The sequence below is a fragment of the Bubalus bubalis genome, chromosome 24, assembly GCF_019923935.1.
Source record: "Bubalus bubalis isolate 160015118507 breed Murrah chromosome 24, NDDB_SH_1, whole genome shotgun sequence".
NCBI classification, from domain to species: Eukaryota; Metazoa; Chordata; class Mammalia; order Artiodactyla; family Bovidae; genus Bubalus; species Bubalus bubalis.
The window spans coordinates 35,570,208-35,586,847 of record NC_059180.1 but is presented as its reverse complement, the minus strand read 5'-3'; the positions used below and the strand labels follow the sequence as shown (position 1 = coordinate 35,586,847).

The 16,640-nt window shown below is 44.5% G+C and overlaps 1 protein-coding gene across 29 annotated transcripts in view; it reads left to right on the top strand.

The window, feature by feature from the left end:
* The window catches only part of RBFOX1 (RNA binding fox-1 homolog 1), a 1,703,141-nt gene that overhangs the window by 1,684,835 nt on the left and 1,666 nt on the right, over positions 1-16,640 (top strand). For 11 of the 29 annotated variants that reach the window (XM_044936027.2, XM_044936024.2, XM_044936025.2 and 8 more), the window contains 2 exons: positions 13,430-13,505; positions 15,472-15,549. In XM_044936027.2, coding sequence (XP_044791962.1) covers positions 13,430-13,505; positions 15,472-15,549 — 154 coding nt within the window. The other 18 variants (XM_044936040.2, XM_044936043.2, XM_044936031.2 and 15 more) reach the window with 9 other exon arrangements.

Genomic DNA, 16,640 nt, shown 5'->3' with positions numbered 1-16,640 from the left:
ACTTATCCTATTTAAATGGGGGGAAAAAGCGATTGATAAGATGCTTAAAATGTGTTTGGAGGGCCTGATCTATTTGATACCTGAATTTCTTATAAGTATGCATTATTTTATGTGGCTGCCTATGGGGGCAGAGATGGCCAGACAGTTTTGTCTGTGGCTTGGGGCAGAGGTGATGAAATACAGATCATCCAATAGGAGCAACAGGAACTCGGAAGAACTTTTCTTTCTGTTTCCAAAGGAAAAGTGAAGATGCTTCCTTGGGTCTTTGATAGAGACACCCAAGTTATTTTGGTAGAGCCAAAATATCAAATATTGATTCTCCTTTGCTAGACACATAGAAGAAACTTGCATGTGTTGTTTATGCGATTGTATTCACATGGGTATGTATTCTTGTTGTCAGTGGTATTGGTTGTTTTCTTCTTAATTTTATTCCTGAAAGACACGTGTTTATGTGGCTGTCTCATCCACCTTGAACACACCCATGGCTTTCACATTCTGTAACATCAGGAACCTTTAATGAGCTGGATTCTGCAAAAGATGGAAAAAAGGGCAGTGATTTTCCCTCCTCTTCCATCCAAGGCTTTCCTGTCGCTGGGGTTCATTGGAACTTTAAGACTGGTCAGGGGTTGTAGTTGTAGCAGAATGTGTGAGTCTTATACAAAAACAGAGGTTGAAAAGCACGTGACTTATTTTGATAGAACTGCTGGAAGTTCATGTCAGTTAATTTGTACATGTGGGGTCATCACTGTTCCATACATCACATTACATAAGTCCAGAGAAGGCTTTTCTTCCAAGAGCCTCCATCCTAGTTCAGACCAGACCTCAAGTGACAGGATGATACTGGAGGATCAGCTGCGGTCTGACTTCTTTTTTTTTATGATAAATTGGACTGCTTCGTGGGTTGCAGTGTGACCAGAGCAGAAGAAAGGGAATCTTGCAGCAGACCCCATGAATGAGCATATAATGTACTTGCATGTCAAGTTATGGGCTTCCCAGGTGGCGCTAGTGGTAAAGAACCTGCCCGCCAAAGCAGGAGTCCTAAGAGACGCTGGTTCAATCCCTGGGTCAGGAAGATCCCCAGGAGGAGAGCATGGCAACCCACTACAGTACTCTTGCCTAGAGAATCCCATGGACAGAGGAGCCTGATGGAAGACAGTCCACGGGGTGACAAAGAGTCGGACACAACTGAAACGATTTAGCACGCATGCATGTGGAGTTATGCAATAGCTATAATGAATCAAAAAGCAAGGGTAGGGTAGAAAGTAAGTCACGATGCTCCTTTATATTCACCGATCAGAGATTGCCTCTCTGAGAGGGTGACACTTGAGCTGGGACCTGAATCGAGCCAGGGTGAGAGCCAGGTGAGTAACCGTGGAACCGGAAGCATTTCAGGCTACAGCAGTAGCACGTCCGGAGGCGCTGTGGTTGACGCATGCGTGAAATGTTGAGGCTCGGCGTGGCTACAGAGTGTGAGTACAGGGAAAATTTCAGAGATAACATCAGGAAGACAGTCAGCTGCTGCTGCTGCTGCTAAGTTGCTTCAGTCGTGTCCGACTCTGTGCGACCCTATAGACGGCAGCCCACCAGGCTCCCCCATCCCTGGGATTCTCCAGGCGAGAACACTGGAGTGGGTTGCCATTTCCTTCTCCAATGCAGGAAAGTGAAAAGTGAAAGTGAAGTCGCTCAGTCGTATCTGACTCTTAGCGACCCCATGGACTGGAGCCTACCAGGCTCCTGCGTCCATGGGATTTTCCAGGCAAGAGTACTGGAGTGGGGTGCCATTGCCTTCTCCAACACAGCCAGGGGTCCAAACAAATTAGGACTCGGAGGTTACAGAAATCATTTGAGATTTTAAGTGTGATAGGATGACGTTGGAGGGTCGACAGTGGTCTGACTTTTTTTTTTTTTAATGATGAGTTGGACTGGTTTTTGGATTTGCAGTATGGTCAGAGCAGAAAAATACGGAGTCTTGAAGCAACCCAAGGAGGGGTGATGCTGACCTGGTTTAGGATGATGGCTGTAGAAGAGCTGGAAACTGGTTTCTTAGGCTGCATTATGACAAGAGAACAAACAGAATGTACCAGCAGATTAGAGACATGTGCAAGGACCAATTTGTGTTAGATGCCCGCACCTTCCCTCTTCCTCCCATGGTGTATCGGTCATTTCATTTTAGAGTTAAGACCTTTTGAGAGCAGAGAAGACAAGCCCTTCACCCCTGCAGTAAATAACTGTCCCCCAGATAAGCTTCCCTGGTGGCTCAGAGGGTAATGAGTCTGCCTGCACTGTGGGAGACCTGGCTTTGATCCCTGGTTGGGGAAAGATCCCCTGGAGAAGAAAATGGCAACCCACTCCAGTATTCTTGCCTGGAAAATCCCATGGACAAAGGAGCCTGGCTGGCTACAGCCCATAGGGTTGCAAAGAGTCCGGACATGACTGAGAGCTTCACTTTCACTTTCAGATAAACTTTGTTGAATTCCCCACGTTGTAGTCATAACTTGCTGTCATTTATTGTGCATAGTCCGTGTACTAGCAAGTATGATAAATTATATACAGTATATACATATATGCATGTATGTATATATGTACCTATGTATACATGTGTATAAAATTCATTACAGTATCTCAGCGGGGCAGAGGTTACTATCACCGTTATTTGCAAATTTCAAAAGAACAATATGCTCAAACCCAGAGAGGTTTGGTAACTTGGCCATGGTTACCATGGTTACACAGGAGTCTATCTGGTGCCACTGTTCCTTCCACTGAATTGCACTGCCCCCAAGTGCTCCTTTCATCTTGACCTTGGATGCTTGACCTTCACCTCCAGGTGGAATTCTGCATTCTTCAGTCGTGCTGTCTTGCTTCTAGAAAACTAGTATTTATGAACTGGGGAGAGGGCATAGTTGTTCAAATTTGGAGGGACCCAGGTGGCTCAAAGGGTAAGGAATCCTTCTGCAATGCAGGAGACTCAGGAGACACGGTTTCGATCCCTGGGTTGGGAATATCCTCTAGAGAAGGAAATGGCAATCCACTCCAGTATTCTTGCCTGGAGAATCCCGTGGATGGAGGAGCCTGGAGGGTTGCAAAGAGTTGGACACAACTGAGCGACTGAACACGTATGCAGTAGGATTAGCTATATATTAATTGTTTTCTTTAAAGCAATTATAACTAGGTATATACAAAGATATTTATTTTCTTCAATATTTTTGAAAAATTGCTATCAACCTGAGTACCCAAGAATGCAGTGGGTAGATAGATTAAAATATAATATCATTAAACAATAGATTATTATGACACAACTGAAGCGACTGATCACCACCACCAGGGAACTAAATGATTCTCTAAACAGATGGTCCAGTGGGAGTTTATCTGCCTTGGCCCCATCTCCTTCATACAGCTCGTGTCTGCTGAGCAAATGACGTGTGGGGCCCAGGTCTAGGGGCGCAGGACTGAGTGGCAAAGAGAAAATTCTGCACATCCAGGAGGACAGAGGGGGACACCAGCCAAGGGTGTTTTAGAGCAGTTCTCCAGAAATCGTTCCTTTGCTGAAAAGCAGTGGCTAAAAATTGACAGAGAAGATAAACGATGCCCTGGAAAGTACCAGACACTTTGAGCTTGTTGTTTTGGCTACCAGTTGCCGCCTGCCCAGGGCAGCATGTGCACATGTTTATGTGTCTCTGGGATGCAGGTGAGGCTGGGTCTCCATCTGGCAGCAAGTTTCACGCCTTCTACCATGCCAGGTACCATCATGTTGGTTGGGAAGCCAGCCCAGGGACAGACTCTCAGTCCTTTTTGAGCACTCAATACAGACACGTGGGGCCTGGGAAGAAGCCTGGACCAACACACCTGCAAACGCTGCTGAAACCAGTCTCCTTGGGGTGGTGGGTTGCTGTCCACTTTTATTAGAGACATTATTTATCAAGTTTGGGGCCACAGTGGGGAGTATCACTACCCCCTTCAATCTTTTTATTCCCCACTAACCTGAACACACACACACACATACATGCACACCCAGGCAGCCGCACTAAGACTTCAGATACTAGTTAGAAGAAACTTCTAAATTGACCATTCCTCTAATTGATCCTTCAGCAAATTTCATCTAAGGGTCTCTCCTTTCCATTTTGGTGATCTGATTATTCAGCAAAGTTGTCATGCAGCAAAACGATCGGTAGTTAATTGGTCTGTTTCCAGTAAAGTGTGATGTGTGTTCTAATAGGGGAAGCACAGGGTGCTAAGGGAACATGCAGGGAAAGGAATTTAGTGAAGATCTTCCAAGTGTTGACTGAGTGCTTACAGTGGACTGGACACAGTTCAAAGCCTGTTACATGCAATAATGATACCTCCTAAAAATGAAATGTCTTTATCAGTTTACTTATGAACATTAATAATGTCTAGAGAGCTCTGCACTAGCCTGAGTAAGGGAGGGTTAACCAGGGCAGATTTTTTTTTAAAAAAATATACAACAGCAGGTGTCAGATGTCAGATTGGGTGATGATCACCTGCAGATTATTACGCATGCATAAACAACAAGGTCCTACTGTACAGCATGGAGAATTATATCCCATGATAAACCGTAATGGAAAAGAATATTTTTATTTATTTATTTTTAAAAATTTTATCAGAGTAGAGTTGCTTTACAATGTTGCATTAGTTTCTGCTGTACAGCAAAGTGAATCAGTTATACATATATCCTCTCTTTTTTAGATTTTCTTGCCATTTAGGTCTTTATACAGTATTGAGGAGAGTTCACTGTGCTGTGGGCTTCCCCGGTGACTCAGTGGTAAAGAATCCCCCTGCAATGCAGGATATGCAGGAGATATGGGTTCATTCCCTGGGTCAGGAAGATCCCCTGGAGGAGGGCATGGCAGTATTCTTGCCTGAAGAATCCCATGGACAGAGGAACCTGGTGGGCTACAATCCATGGGGTTGCAAAGAGTCAGACACGACTGAGCAGCTTTCAGCATGCTTGCCCTGTGCTATACAGTAGGTCCTTCTTAGCTATCTATTTTATACACAGAGTGTATGTATGTCATTTCCAGTCTCCCAGTTCATCCCACCCCTTCCTTCCTTCCTTGGTATTCTTACGTTTGTTCTCTACATCTGTGTCCCTATTTCAGCTAGTGAAGTAAGTCAGAAAGAGAAAAACAAACATCATAGAATATCACTTACATGTGGCATCTAGAAAAATGGTACAGATGAACTTATCTGCATAATGGAAAAGAATATTTTAAAATGTGTATATATCTGTAACTGAATCCCTTTGCTTTACAGAAGAAATTAACACAACATTGTAAATCAACTATACTTCAATTGAAAAGTACTAAAACTGAAAAAAAAATAAAAAATACAGATTCCACTCCATCCTGCCTTCTCCCTGCCTCAGAAATTCCTGTTCCTAGATCAGGAGATAGAGCCTGACAATCAAAGTTCTTAGGAGTTTCCCCAGACCATTCTCACAGAGGAGACCTCAGCTCACACTCCAGGAAACATTGAGTTGACCCATCAGGAATCTTTTGTCTTTCAATGAGGAGAACATTCTGTAGATTTTTCTGGAGACGTTCTCTGCAACATGGCGACCGATTACCATGTGACCATGGAGCCCTCTGGAACGTGCTTGGTCCATGTGGACATGAGCTCTCAGTATACAATACACAGTAGATTTCAACAGTGTAGTATGAACATAATGTAAAGTATGTCATGCATTATCTTTATGTCAGTGACACATTGAAATGATACTATTTTTAATCTGTTGGATCAAATTAAAATATAAAAATAAATGACACCTATTTTCCATTTATTTTTTTTAATGTGGCTACTGGGAAAATTACAATGTCCTATGTAGCTTGTCTTTGTGGCTCTTACCATATTTCTATCAGAGAGCCACGTTTTCATTCATTTTGCTCCAATGAATATTGAAAGAGTATGTGTGCCCCAGGAATGGGTCTCTTAGCAGCAAGGATGCTCACCTGGAATTAAAATATTTCGACAGTTAACCTGGACATTGGTAGTATGTCGTGTTGTTCGGTCACTGCTGTGTCTGACTCTTTCCAACCCCATGGACTGCAGCACGCCAGGCTTCCCTGTCCTTCGCTATCTTCTGGAGTTCGCTCAGACTCATGTCCAGTGACGCCATCCAACCATCTCATCCTCTGTCACCCTCTTCTCCTCCTGTCCTCAATCTTGCCCAGCATCAGGGTCTTTTCCAGTGGGTCAGCTCTTTGCGTCAGGTGGCCAAAATAGTGGAACTTCAGCTTCAGCATCAGTCCTTCCAATGTGTTTTAACTTTATGTTTTAATTTTGCCTCTGTGTGTGTGTCTGTATGTGTGTGTGTGTGTCTATACGCACTGTAGCGGGACATCTCTAGTATACAGGCCCAGAATCTGTCTCCCTCTCATCCCGTTAAAACCATTGATCTGCTTACATGGGGCTTGGAGGTTGCTGTACCCATGGCTTCAGAAGGACAACTCAATTTGGGAGTAGTTCTGACGCAGGTATTCCAGGGGTTTTACTGGAGGAACCCCACGTGGAACAGAGAGAGGGCAGAAGCCGAAATTCTCTTAGTCTTTTAAAACAAATGCATTTATTTCTTTGGATGCACTGGGTCTTTGTTGCTGCGCGGGCTTTCTCTAGTCGCGATGTGCGGGCTTCTCATCAGGGTGACTTATCTTGTTGTGGAGCTCTGGCTCTCAGTGCCTGGACTTCAGTAGGTGCCCCGTGGCATGTGGAATCTTGGGCCTCGAACCCATGGAATCAAACCGGTGTCCTGTGCATTGGCAGGCGGGCTCTTAACCACTAAACCACCAGGGAAGTCCATCCCTGCTACTTTGGAGGAAAAGAATCATGAGACTGAAAAAGGCAATCCGCGAAGATAATCATTTCAAATCCAAGCTAAGGAAGTGAGCCACAGGAGAGTTCAGAAATGTCAGCGTCAGGTTGCGGTAACTCTTTAGCTCCTCTTGGAGAATGTCTTCTGCCTCTACTCTGTCCTTCTTGGAGGTTTTGAGTTATGGGATTGATTCTGCTTTCTGACTTGCATGTCTTGGGAAGCTTTTAGAAAAGCCCTGGTCACCCATGTGGTCTACAATCATAGAAGTCATTGCCTAGATGAGACTAGGAGAAAGCTGCAGTCGCCATAGAGGAATATTCCTTAGTGAGTGCCTTCACCAATGCCAGCTGAGTATTGAGGTCTGAGACCACAGGGGCAGGAAGGGGAGCATTTCCTGGCTAAACCATTGCTCTCCAAATAGCAGGTCATGAGGACCATGGGGCCGTGTTTAGGGCCCTCTTTGTACACTCTATGGGAGGTGTGTGGCTGGTGTGTATTAAGCTCCCAATACCTTCCAGACTCTATCTTAGATCTGATTATGAAGGCACTATAGCTCTAACGGCGTTGCAGATTCTGGGAGTGCGCATTTTGACCCTTTGTCAGGGATCCTGGTTTGAATGCATACTCTGTAGCGCTTCTCATCATGGTGGGGACTCGAGCGTTGGCACCTTCTTGCTGCCTTGGGACCGTCTAGGAGAGCTCCACCACACTGGGAGCCCCATCGGAGGACTGAGCCTATTTTATTCATCTTTCTGCCCCCAGGGACACCCCCCGCCCCAGCTATCTTTGGGACAGGAGGCGTGGGGGCTGAAATAAGAATAAAAGTTCTCAGGAGCATAAAGACCGTGACTTCAAATATACAGAGTGAAGTCTATGGAGTGAAGTTAATGACAGTGTTCTTCCTATGCCCCTATAAGAAAATCACTTGACTGTTAGAACCCAGGGGCACAGTACTCACATGGCCCTACTGTATTTCATTCACACCCAGCTTGTTGCAGCTGGACTTAGAAGATGTTAAAAATAAGTAGTATTTACATTTCTCAGTCGAGTTGACAAAGCTCTTTCACAAACATGGGTTCATATTTCCCATTCAACAGGCAGCTTACATATTCATTTCACTCCAGCATATCAAGTTCAAATATAGCCATTGAAACTACGTGTGTAACCCATAAATGAGACAGAGCTTCACTTCCGAAAGCATCCGTGAGTTGATCGCTAGAACTACACGCGATCCTGATCCTTTGGGTGCTTCTGCAGACCAAACGGCTGAGCAGGAGAGGTCGGCTTATGGAATTCTGTAGGAGAACCCTTGTATCATAATCTCCCCTCTCTGTAGATGGCTTTTAAATGCCCCTGGTTTCCTTTCATGCACTTTACCTGTGAATTAGGCAGAGCTCAGACCGAGCAGAAATCATTTTACAAACAAGGAAGATGAGGTTCAGAGAGTTCCCTGCATCACTGATCAAGGACACTGCAAAGGGAGAACTTGAATCTGGATCTTCTGGCTCCAAGCCTTTGTCCTCTGCGGGGCAGGCCAGCCTCCTGGTTTTCTTGTCGCAAGGTCAAAAACAGACGAGGGTTCATGATGGCCTTGAGCTACAGCAAACTAGACAGCAGAGCAGTTATCGTGTCTTACTTTGACTGTTTTTTTCCCTTCGATGAACTTGGGCTTCCCTGGTGATTCAGACGGTCAAGAATCTGCTTGCAGTACAGGAGACCCGGTTTCAATCTCTGGGTCAGGAAGATCCCCTGGAAAATGGAGTGATGAACTTAATGGCAACTTGGCCTCTGTAAACTCTCAAGGGTGATGGGAAATAACACACTGTGTATTTTGAGACTCAAGGAGCTTTTCTTCTGAGCATCTTGTGTTTTGATTGTCTCTGGGAGCAAGTGATGTAGAATCTTCAGAAAGCATAGCTCCTAGGATCGTGGCTACTGACAGAAAGGTTATGGTGGATACCAAGGTCTTCCCAGGCCTCTTGTCTCTCCTTATCTCTCCTTCACTCAACAAGTGGCATTGGCTTGCTCCCTCATTCACCTGCCCCATAGTTAGTGCTATGCTAGACAATGGAGAGAAAGGAGGAAACAAGATAGACTCAGCCCAGCCCCTGGGGGTGGGGGTGGGGCTGGCATTCCAGAAGGGGCACAGATACACAGTCAACTCAGGAAGTAAGTCACCAAAATGAATGGAGATCTGCTCCATTAGGTGAAGGATGGGGATGTGGTTGGAAAGTGTGCTTAAGAAAGAGCGGTCAAGGAGGCAGGCAGCACTGGGGAGCTGACGTTTGAGCTGAGAGGTCAAGGATGAAAGGGAGCAGCTCAGATGAGCTGGCCAGGGTCCCAAGGGGAGAACGAATTTGCTCGCGTCCTGGGAGTCCTGATGAGCAAGGGGTGGGGTTGGGGGTGAGATGGGGGTGAGAGCAGGGCAGGGATGACTCAGGCAAGTTGGATTTTATTCTACGATAAGTGGGAAATCATTGAAGGATTTTAAGCAAGGGCATTAAGTATGATTAGGCTCCAGTACTCTTGCCTGGAAAATCCCATGGACGGAGGAGCCTGGTAGGCTGCAGTCCATGGGGTCACTAGGAGTCGGACACGACTAAGCGACTTTACTTTCACTTTTCACTTTCATGCATTGGAGAAGGAAATGGCAACCCACTCCAGTGTTCTTGCCTGGAGAATCCCAGGGACAGGAGAGCCTGGTGGGCTGCCATCTCTAGGGTCGCACAGAGTCGGACACGACTGAAGCGACTTAGCAGCAGCAGCAGCAGCAGGCTGATACAGGTTTATATTTAAATAGATGGAAAGATAGGTGACAGGCAGCTAGGCAGATAGACAGACAGATTATAGATAGATAGATAATTGGTAGATAGACAGATGATAGATAGATAGAGGTAGACAGATGATGGAGAGACAGAGATGATTGATAGATGATAGAGACAGAGTGATAAATGATAGATAATAGATAGACAGACACAAGTGATAGATGATAGAGAGACAGACAGACAGATAGATGACAGATAGACAGAGATATAAATGACTGTTTCTGATTTGGTTCTGATGAAATACCAGCAGTTTATGTCAGGGTGGTGATAGTGTGAGTGACGTGGACATGTCTCAGATTTCATCCATAATTTCTGACCAGTGGGCTGTGGGGCCACAGCGAGCATCGGGCCCGATTGTACACCTGTCCGCTTCGGTGGGGATGGCTGGTCCGCAGGGTGACGCCAGTTGTGGGTCTGTCCCCACGTGGTGTCCACCGGGCATTCCCCATCCTTCCCGCCGAGGTCCCTGGGAACCACCCCTCTTCCTCTGGGCTCCGCTGCCGGAGGTCACTGGTGTGGCCAGCATCCCCGCAGCCTCAGTGGAGCTCCAGTCCACATCTTCCCTGATAACCTTGTGTCTAAATGGTGGTGTCACGGAAGGGCGTGTTTCAGGATTAGCATTTGAAAAGACGCCTCCTTGCTTTCAGTTTGAGCTGACATGGTCCCTTTTCCTCTGTGGAGATGAAATTTATTAATCATAATAAAAACCATCGGATTCTGAAGGTAGAGGTCACCCTGAGGAGCAAAAAGGAGCTTGCTCATTTATGAGGACCAGTTCGGCGCTGCTCTTTTTCTTCTGCCCTGGAAGGGAACGCTGCCAAACTGTTAGCTTGATTTTTCTTTGGAGGCTGACGCCCAGCCCAGAGTTATAGATGGATGACCATTAAAGGATGTGAGAGGAAAAGTGGGGGGTTACCTTTTCACATTCAGATCACTACTCTGTTGTCTCCTCAAAACGGGACATTTTTGCCACAGCAAAATCAGTCCCCAAATTAAAAAAAAAAAAAAAAAAAAAAACTACTAATCATTGCTCTGAATTAGCATCTTCACTGCTTGTTTTGGAGGAACACCACGCTGTGGCATCATTTAGTAAATATCCAAGCATTTTTAGTTCACTTTTGCAATTTATAGCCAGTTCCTATAACCAGCTTTGCCAGTCGAAAATACATTAAAAATAATCCTATTACTTTTTTTTCCCCCTCCAGATCCATGACAGACTTTATTTTCTCATGAAATGAAAATCAACACCAAAGTCATCCATCATGTTCTTTTCTCCCTATTAGTAGCTGCTTCTAATTAGGGGTAAACGCCCCAGTTTCATGAGTAACCTCCATGAATAAAAGATTTATTTCAAAAAGTCATCATTCTTCTTGCTTTAACACACCCTGTCTTGGACATACATCTGCTTTTTTTTTTTCCTCCCTGAGCGAGGGGGAATCTTTGATTAAAGGCAGTTTCACTGAGTCAAAGTCACAAAGGATGTCCCAAGGAACAAAAGCAAGAAGGGCTTGCCTATTTGTTAGTTTCACTGAGAGATTCATCTCAGAAAAGTAACTCCTGTTCATTTTTGGGGATCAGGAGAATGCTGAATGTTGATGCTTTTGAGGATCAGGCGGAAGACTCATGTAGATGATTTGAGCTCAGTGACCTTTGAAACAAGCAGAGGGCTTGGGAGTAAAGCATGTCCAATGAGAGCGTAGTATTTTGTTGTCCAGTCGCTAAGTCGTGTCTGACTCCTTGCGATCCCATGGACTGCAGCACACCAGGCTTCCCTGTCCTTCACTATCTCCCAGAGTTTGCTCAAAGTCATGTCCATTGATTTGATGATGCCATCCAGCCATCTCATTTTCTCTGTTGCTCCCCTTCTCCTCCTGTCTCAATCTTTCCCAGAATCAGGAGGTTAGTATAATCATTTTTTTTTCCCCCAATCTGGAGTCTAACTCAGAGCCTGAGAGTTAGAAGGTTTTCCCCCTGGTTCTTCCTTCTCAGGCTTTACGATGTGAGATCTATCCAGTGCATTCTTATCCATCAAGTATGAGAAGGAAGATTAGAAGGCAAGTAGGGAAAGACAGGGGAGGAGAAGAATAAAGTCAATGCAAATTCGACCCCAAGGTTGATAGTATAGACCAATGACTTCTTCCTGGCTTGTTCCTTCCTTCCTTAAAGGAGTGTTCAAGATTCAAAAGCCATTGATAATTCACACCTACCCCATCTAGTGGCTGGTTTACCCCTCCCCTAGCCAATGTGAATGTTGGTCACCAATGGTACCCAACTGCCTCTTTCTGCAGAGACTTACCCTCTCCCAAAGAATCACTGCAACTAGGAAGTTTATCCTCTGCCCTTCTAGGAAGTCTACAGCTAATGCTTAACTAACAAGAGCATTAAAAAGCCAACCCACTTGCCTCCAGCTGGGATCAACTTTGGGGTGCAACTCAGGATTAGGGAGAAGTTAGTTTTCAGCTCAGAACTGATACACCCTTGGTTCTCTATTTTCCCTTTCTCTGAGCTGCTTGCCTCTCCCTCCTCTTAAACATACCACCCTCAACAAATCAGGGGCGGAAGAATCTCCATTTCAGGCTTTGCTTCCAGAGACCCTCACCTAACCTCACCTGCATCTCAGCTGTGATCATTACCAAAACAGCAGCATTCAAACTCTAACAAGATATCTGGCAGGCCGTTCAAGGAAGGATATCTGGAACCATGGAAAGAGCGTGAGAGTTGCCCTGAGACATTCAAGGATTAGCTCTGACTCTGTCTAGCTCTGTGACTTTGAGCAAATGACCCAGTCTCTCTGAGCTCTAATATCTGATGAGTTGCATTGTTCATCCAATGCATTAGGTATCCATCTCTTCTACATTTTTCTTCTAAAGCCTGTGCTGGGCATCAGGGCAGTGGAAGGAGGATGGTAGAGAGAGCAGGAAAAAATCCTCAGATATAAGGAAATGTCATCAAGAAATACTGTTCAAGGGACTTCCTGGCAGTCCAGTGGTTAAGACTTTGCCTTCCAATGCAGGTTCCACTCCTGGTCAGGGAGTTAAGATCCCACATGCCTCGTGGCCAAAAAACCAAAACATAATACAAAAGCAATATTGTAACAAATTCAATAAAGACTTTAAAAATGATCCATATTAAAAAAAAAAACTATTTAAAAAAAAGAGAAATATTGTTTAAAATGTATCGCTTCCCAGAACCTGGCTAGAGATTGGTGAGATAGAAGTTCTGGGGTGATAGACTCAAAAATCAAATCAGGCTCTAATTCTTGAGTGGGGGGGGGAGGTCCCACAAAGCCTTCAAGGATGCTTCTGTTTGAATACATCTGTTCTTTCCCATTCTGACATGTTCGGCCCTAACTGTAAAGACTGGGTCCTTTTTGGCCCACCCTGTCTCACTTGATTGGTGACAACTTTGTTAGGAAAAGAGGGCAATCTGTCTTGATTATAATGGGTCCTCTGTGGTTCCTGGCTTTCTTAAAACCACTCTTTCAAGCTGTTGCCTGCCTCCAACCCAGTGTAGAAAGGGTTGTTTGAGAGAGAGAGGAAACACACACACACACACACACACACACCACGTACTTTTATCACCAGCGATGTTAAGTGGACACAGGAATGGTTGTATAGGATGGACTTTTCTCATGTTATGTGGCCGATTGGAATGTGTTTCTTATTTCTCAAGATGGATAGGGCCCCTCCACACTGTCTTGGTATTTTGTGTTTTACGGTTGTTATTGTTACTTCGTTAATCATATATTATGGCTTAATCTTCCCCTCTGTCTTCCTTCTAGTTACGGACGAGTTTATGCTACCGACCCCTACCACCACACACTTGCTCCAGCCCCCACCTACGGCGTTGGTGCCATGGTGAGTACCGCTTCCTCCTCTTCCTCGCTTCCTCCTTGCCCCCCTCCCCCGGCCCCCGGCCGCCCCTCCCCCCAGCTGGGATCTCAGGATGGGTTGACGGCTGACATCCTCTCACTTTCCCTTAATTGAATTTGTCTCTTGTGCTAACAGCAGCTAAAAAATGCCACATTAATCCTCCCAGTAAACTTGATAAATGTCTTAATTTCTTGGCAATGTCGTGCATGTAAGTTATTATATTTCTCATTTTGCAAGTCTCACCTAGCCAAGCACTTACCTTAATGGAATAATTAGTCATGTTGATAATGAAATCCATCACTAACGGAATGCAGTGTCAATGCAGAACTTTTTGTTTTCTTTTTTTTTTCCCTCCCTCCCTTGCCGCTCATTCACATAGCCCCAAGGTTCCAGCCCCACCACAGACCTCAGAGGAGCTAAGCTGCACAGTTCCAGGCCTCTGCTGTCAGGCAGCTGAGAATCTGACTGCCTCTCCTCCCCTATTACAATTCATGTTTAAAGTCATAGTCGCCCAGGAAAGAAAATAGAGAGAGAGGCACGCTTTGTGTGGGTGCCTAGTACATAAGGAATTAGAAGGAAGCAGTTTGGGAGTTGTCTTTTTGTTCTTTTTTTTTTTTTTTTTTTTTTGGTGGGAGTGGGGCTGGGCTTTTGTTTTGGGAGGGGTTTGGGGGGAGGGTAACACTGGGAGTTGAAGGGGGGGGATGGTGAATTTGCCTGTACTTGTTCAAACTTCTATGCACTAAAAGCGTACAGTAAGACGTGCCCATCACGTGAGAGCGTATGCAATCATTACAAAGCTTTTTGGCATGCAGATTTCTGCTTGAGATCAAGAGGATCAGTTCTTCTCCTAAAGATAAAGCCCCAGAGGCATTCATTGGCATCGCCAAAACTTTTCACAAAAGGAGATAGTTAAGTGCCGTCTAAATCCACGGCTAGGCAATTCCCTGGAGCTTGGCGGTAGACATTCCGCCATAATTGGGAAACCTATCATGTTTTGCACAAGCTCAATGACATCCAGTAATTCATCTGCACAACTCCCCTCTCAAGAACACCTTCCATACAGATTGTTCAGCTGAGTCAAGTAAAGAGTGGACTTACATGTTCATCCCACTTTCGCTATTCAGCCACTCTACTTCAACACCCAGTCCACTGGGGGAAAGTGTTGGCCAAGAGGGTTGAATGATGACATTCAATAAGTCCTCTGCATGCAACATCTTGAGTGTAGACAGAGCCTTTCCCAACAGAGCACATTATTATCAGTGACTCAGAAGGCCAACCCTAAGAGACAGCATCAATCCTTCAGTGGCCCATTTGTTTCAGAGTCCTTTTTAGCTCCCGGGGCTGGCCACCCGAATTTGGTTCTACAGAGAATTTTTGTTATAAGGAGCTATGGGGGGAGGAGGTCAGGATTGGTCCTATCTTCAATTCTCTAATAAGTGGACCCGGGATGGGTAGGGGATGCCTCCATATTGGTTGTTTCTGAGTGTCTATTTTTTCAAACAGTAGTCTTTTTTTTTTTTTTTTTTTTTTGATGATCCACATGTTGTAAAAGGAAAATGTAAAAAACACACCCCTTACATTGCTTTGTTTCAGAATGCTTTTGCATCCTTGATACACAGTATTGTTAGTGACTCAAACAAGCCAACAATAAGAGACAGCATCAATCCTTCAGCGGCCCATTTGTTTCAGAGTCCTTTATAGCTCCCAGGACTGGCCGCCCGAATTTGGTTCTACAGGGATTTTTTGTTGTAAGGAGCGACTGGCAGGTGGGGAGAGGTCAGGCTTGGCAGTATCTTCAATTCTCTAAAAAGTGGACCCGGGATGGGTAGGGGACGCCTCCATATTGGTTGTTTCCGAGTGTCTATTTTTTCACATAGTAGTCTTTTTTGATGATCCACGTGTTGCAAAAGGAAAATGTAAAAAACACACCCCTTAAATTGCTTTGTTTCAGAATGCTTTTGCACCCTTGACTGATGCCAAGACTAGGAGCCATGCTGACGATGTGGGTCTCGTTCTTTCTTCATTGCAGGCTAGTATATACCGAGGGGGATACAACCGTTTTGCTCCATACTAAATGACAAAAACCATTAAAAAAAAAAAAAAAAAACCTTCCAATGTGGGGAAAAGGAAGCTTTCCGAGGCCTGGGTATTGCAATACATGCAGTAGTGCATCATTTTAGCATCTAAAAAAAAAAATTAAATTAAAAAGAGGAAAAAAAATTACATTTTTTATCTTATACCTCAGATATTTTGTTCTGTGTATTTTAATATTGTGGGTCTTTCATTTCCGAAGGTTCTGTAGTTTGGTTGCTGGCTGTAGGCAGTTTTTTTTTTTTTTTTTTTTTTTGTGGTTGATCTAGAGAGATGCTAGCTATGACTGAACACTGGTATAGGGCCATATCCAGAGTGCTGTATTCTGTAAATGAAATTATATATGCTGAATATTAAGCTACTGGGGTTATCAGCTGTTGGGAAAGAGTGTAAGTGACTACAGGAGTCATGTTCTTTTCTGCATCTGCATTATTTTATTTTATGAAACGGGAAGGGTGGGAGGGACCTAGGGGGTGGGGACTGGGGTTTGGCTGAAAGGGAAAAAAAAAAAAGTAACTGATGAATCTAAACGACCCACTGCACCAACGTCCATATAGCAACGGTTCTAAGTTACTCACTGTCAGTTCAAGCCAAAGGTTAGGTTGTTAAGAGGATGCTTCTAGAAACACTTGTGCATCCAAGCTGAATGCAACTGTGCAAACCCACCCTTTACAACCATTCCACCTGGCAGTATTCAGCTTCTTAACCAGCCACTAGTTATCTAGGCAAAAGACTGCTAGTTAGGCCATCCGTAAGCATTCTTTTTATATTTCTTCCAGTATAATAAATTATTGATATCATTGCTGACTTTTATATTACGGGAGGGAAAAAATAACATTAATAAAAAGGTGATAAAAAGCACTGTTTCTATTTTTTTCTTTTTTTCCAAAAAAAAGAAAGTAATAAAAACTTAAATTCTTTGTACCAGTGAAAAAAAAAATGTATAAAATTTACATCTGTGCAGTGGCGTTGTTAAGTTCTAGAAACAGTCTTTCGAAGCTTTAGTTTTAGCCTCGTAGAACAACTGTT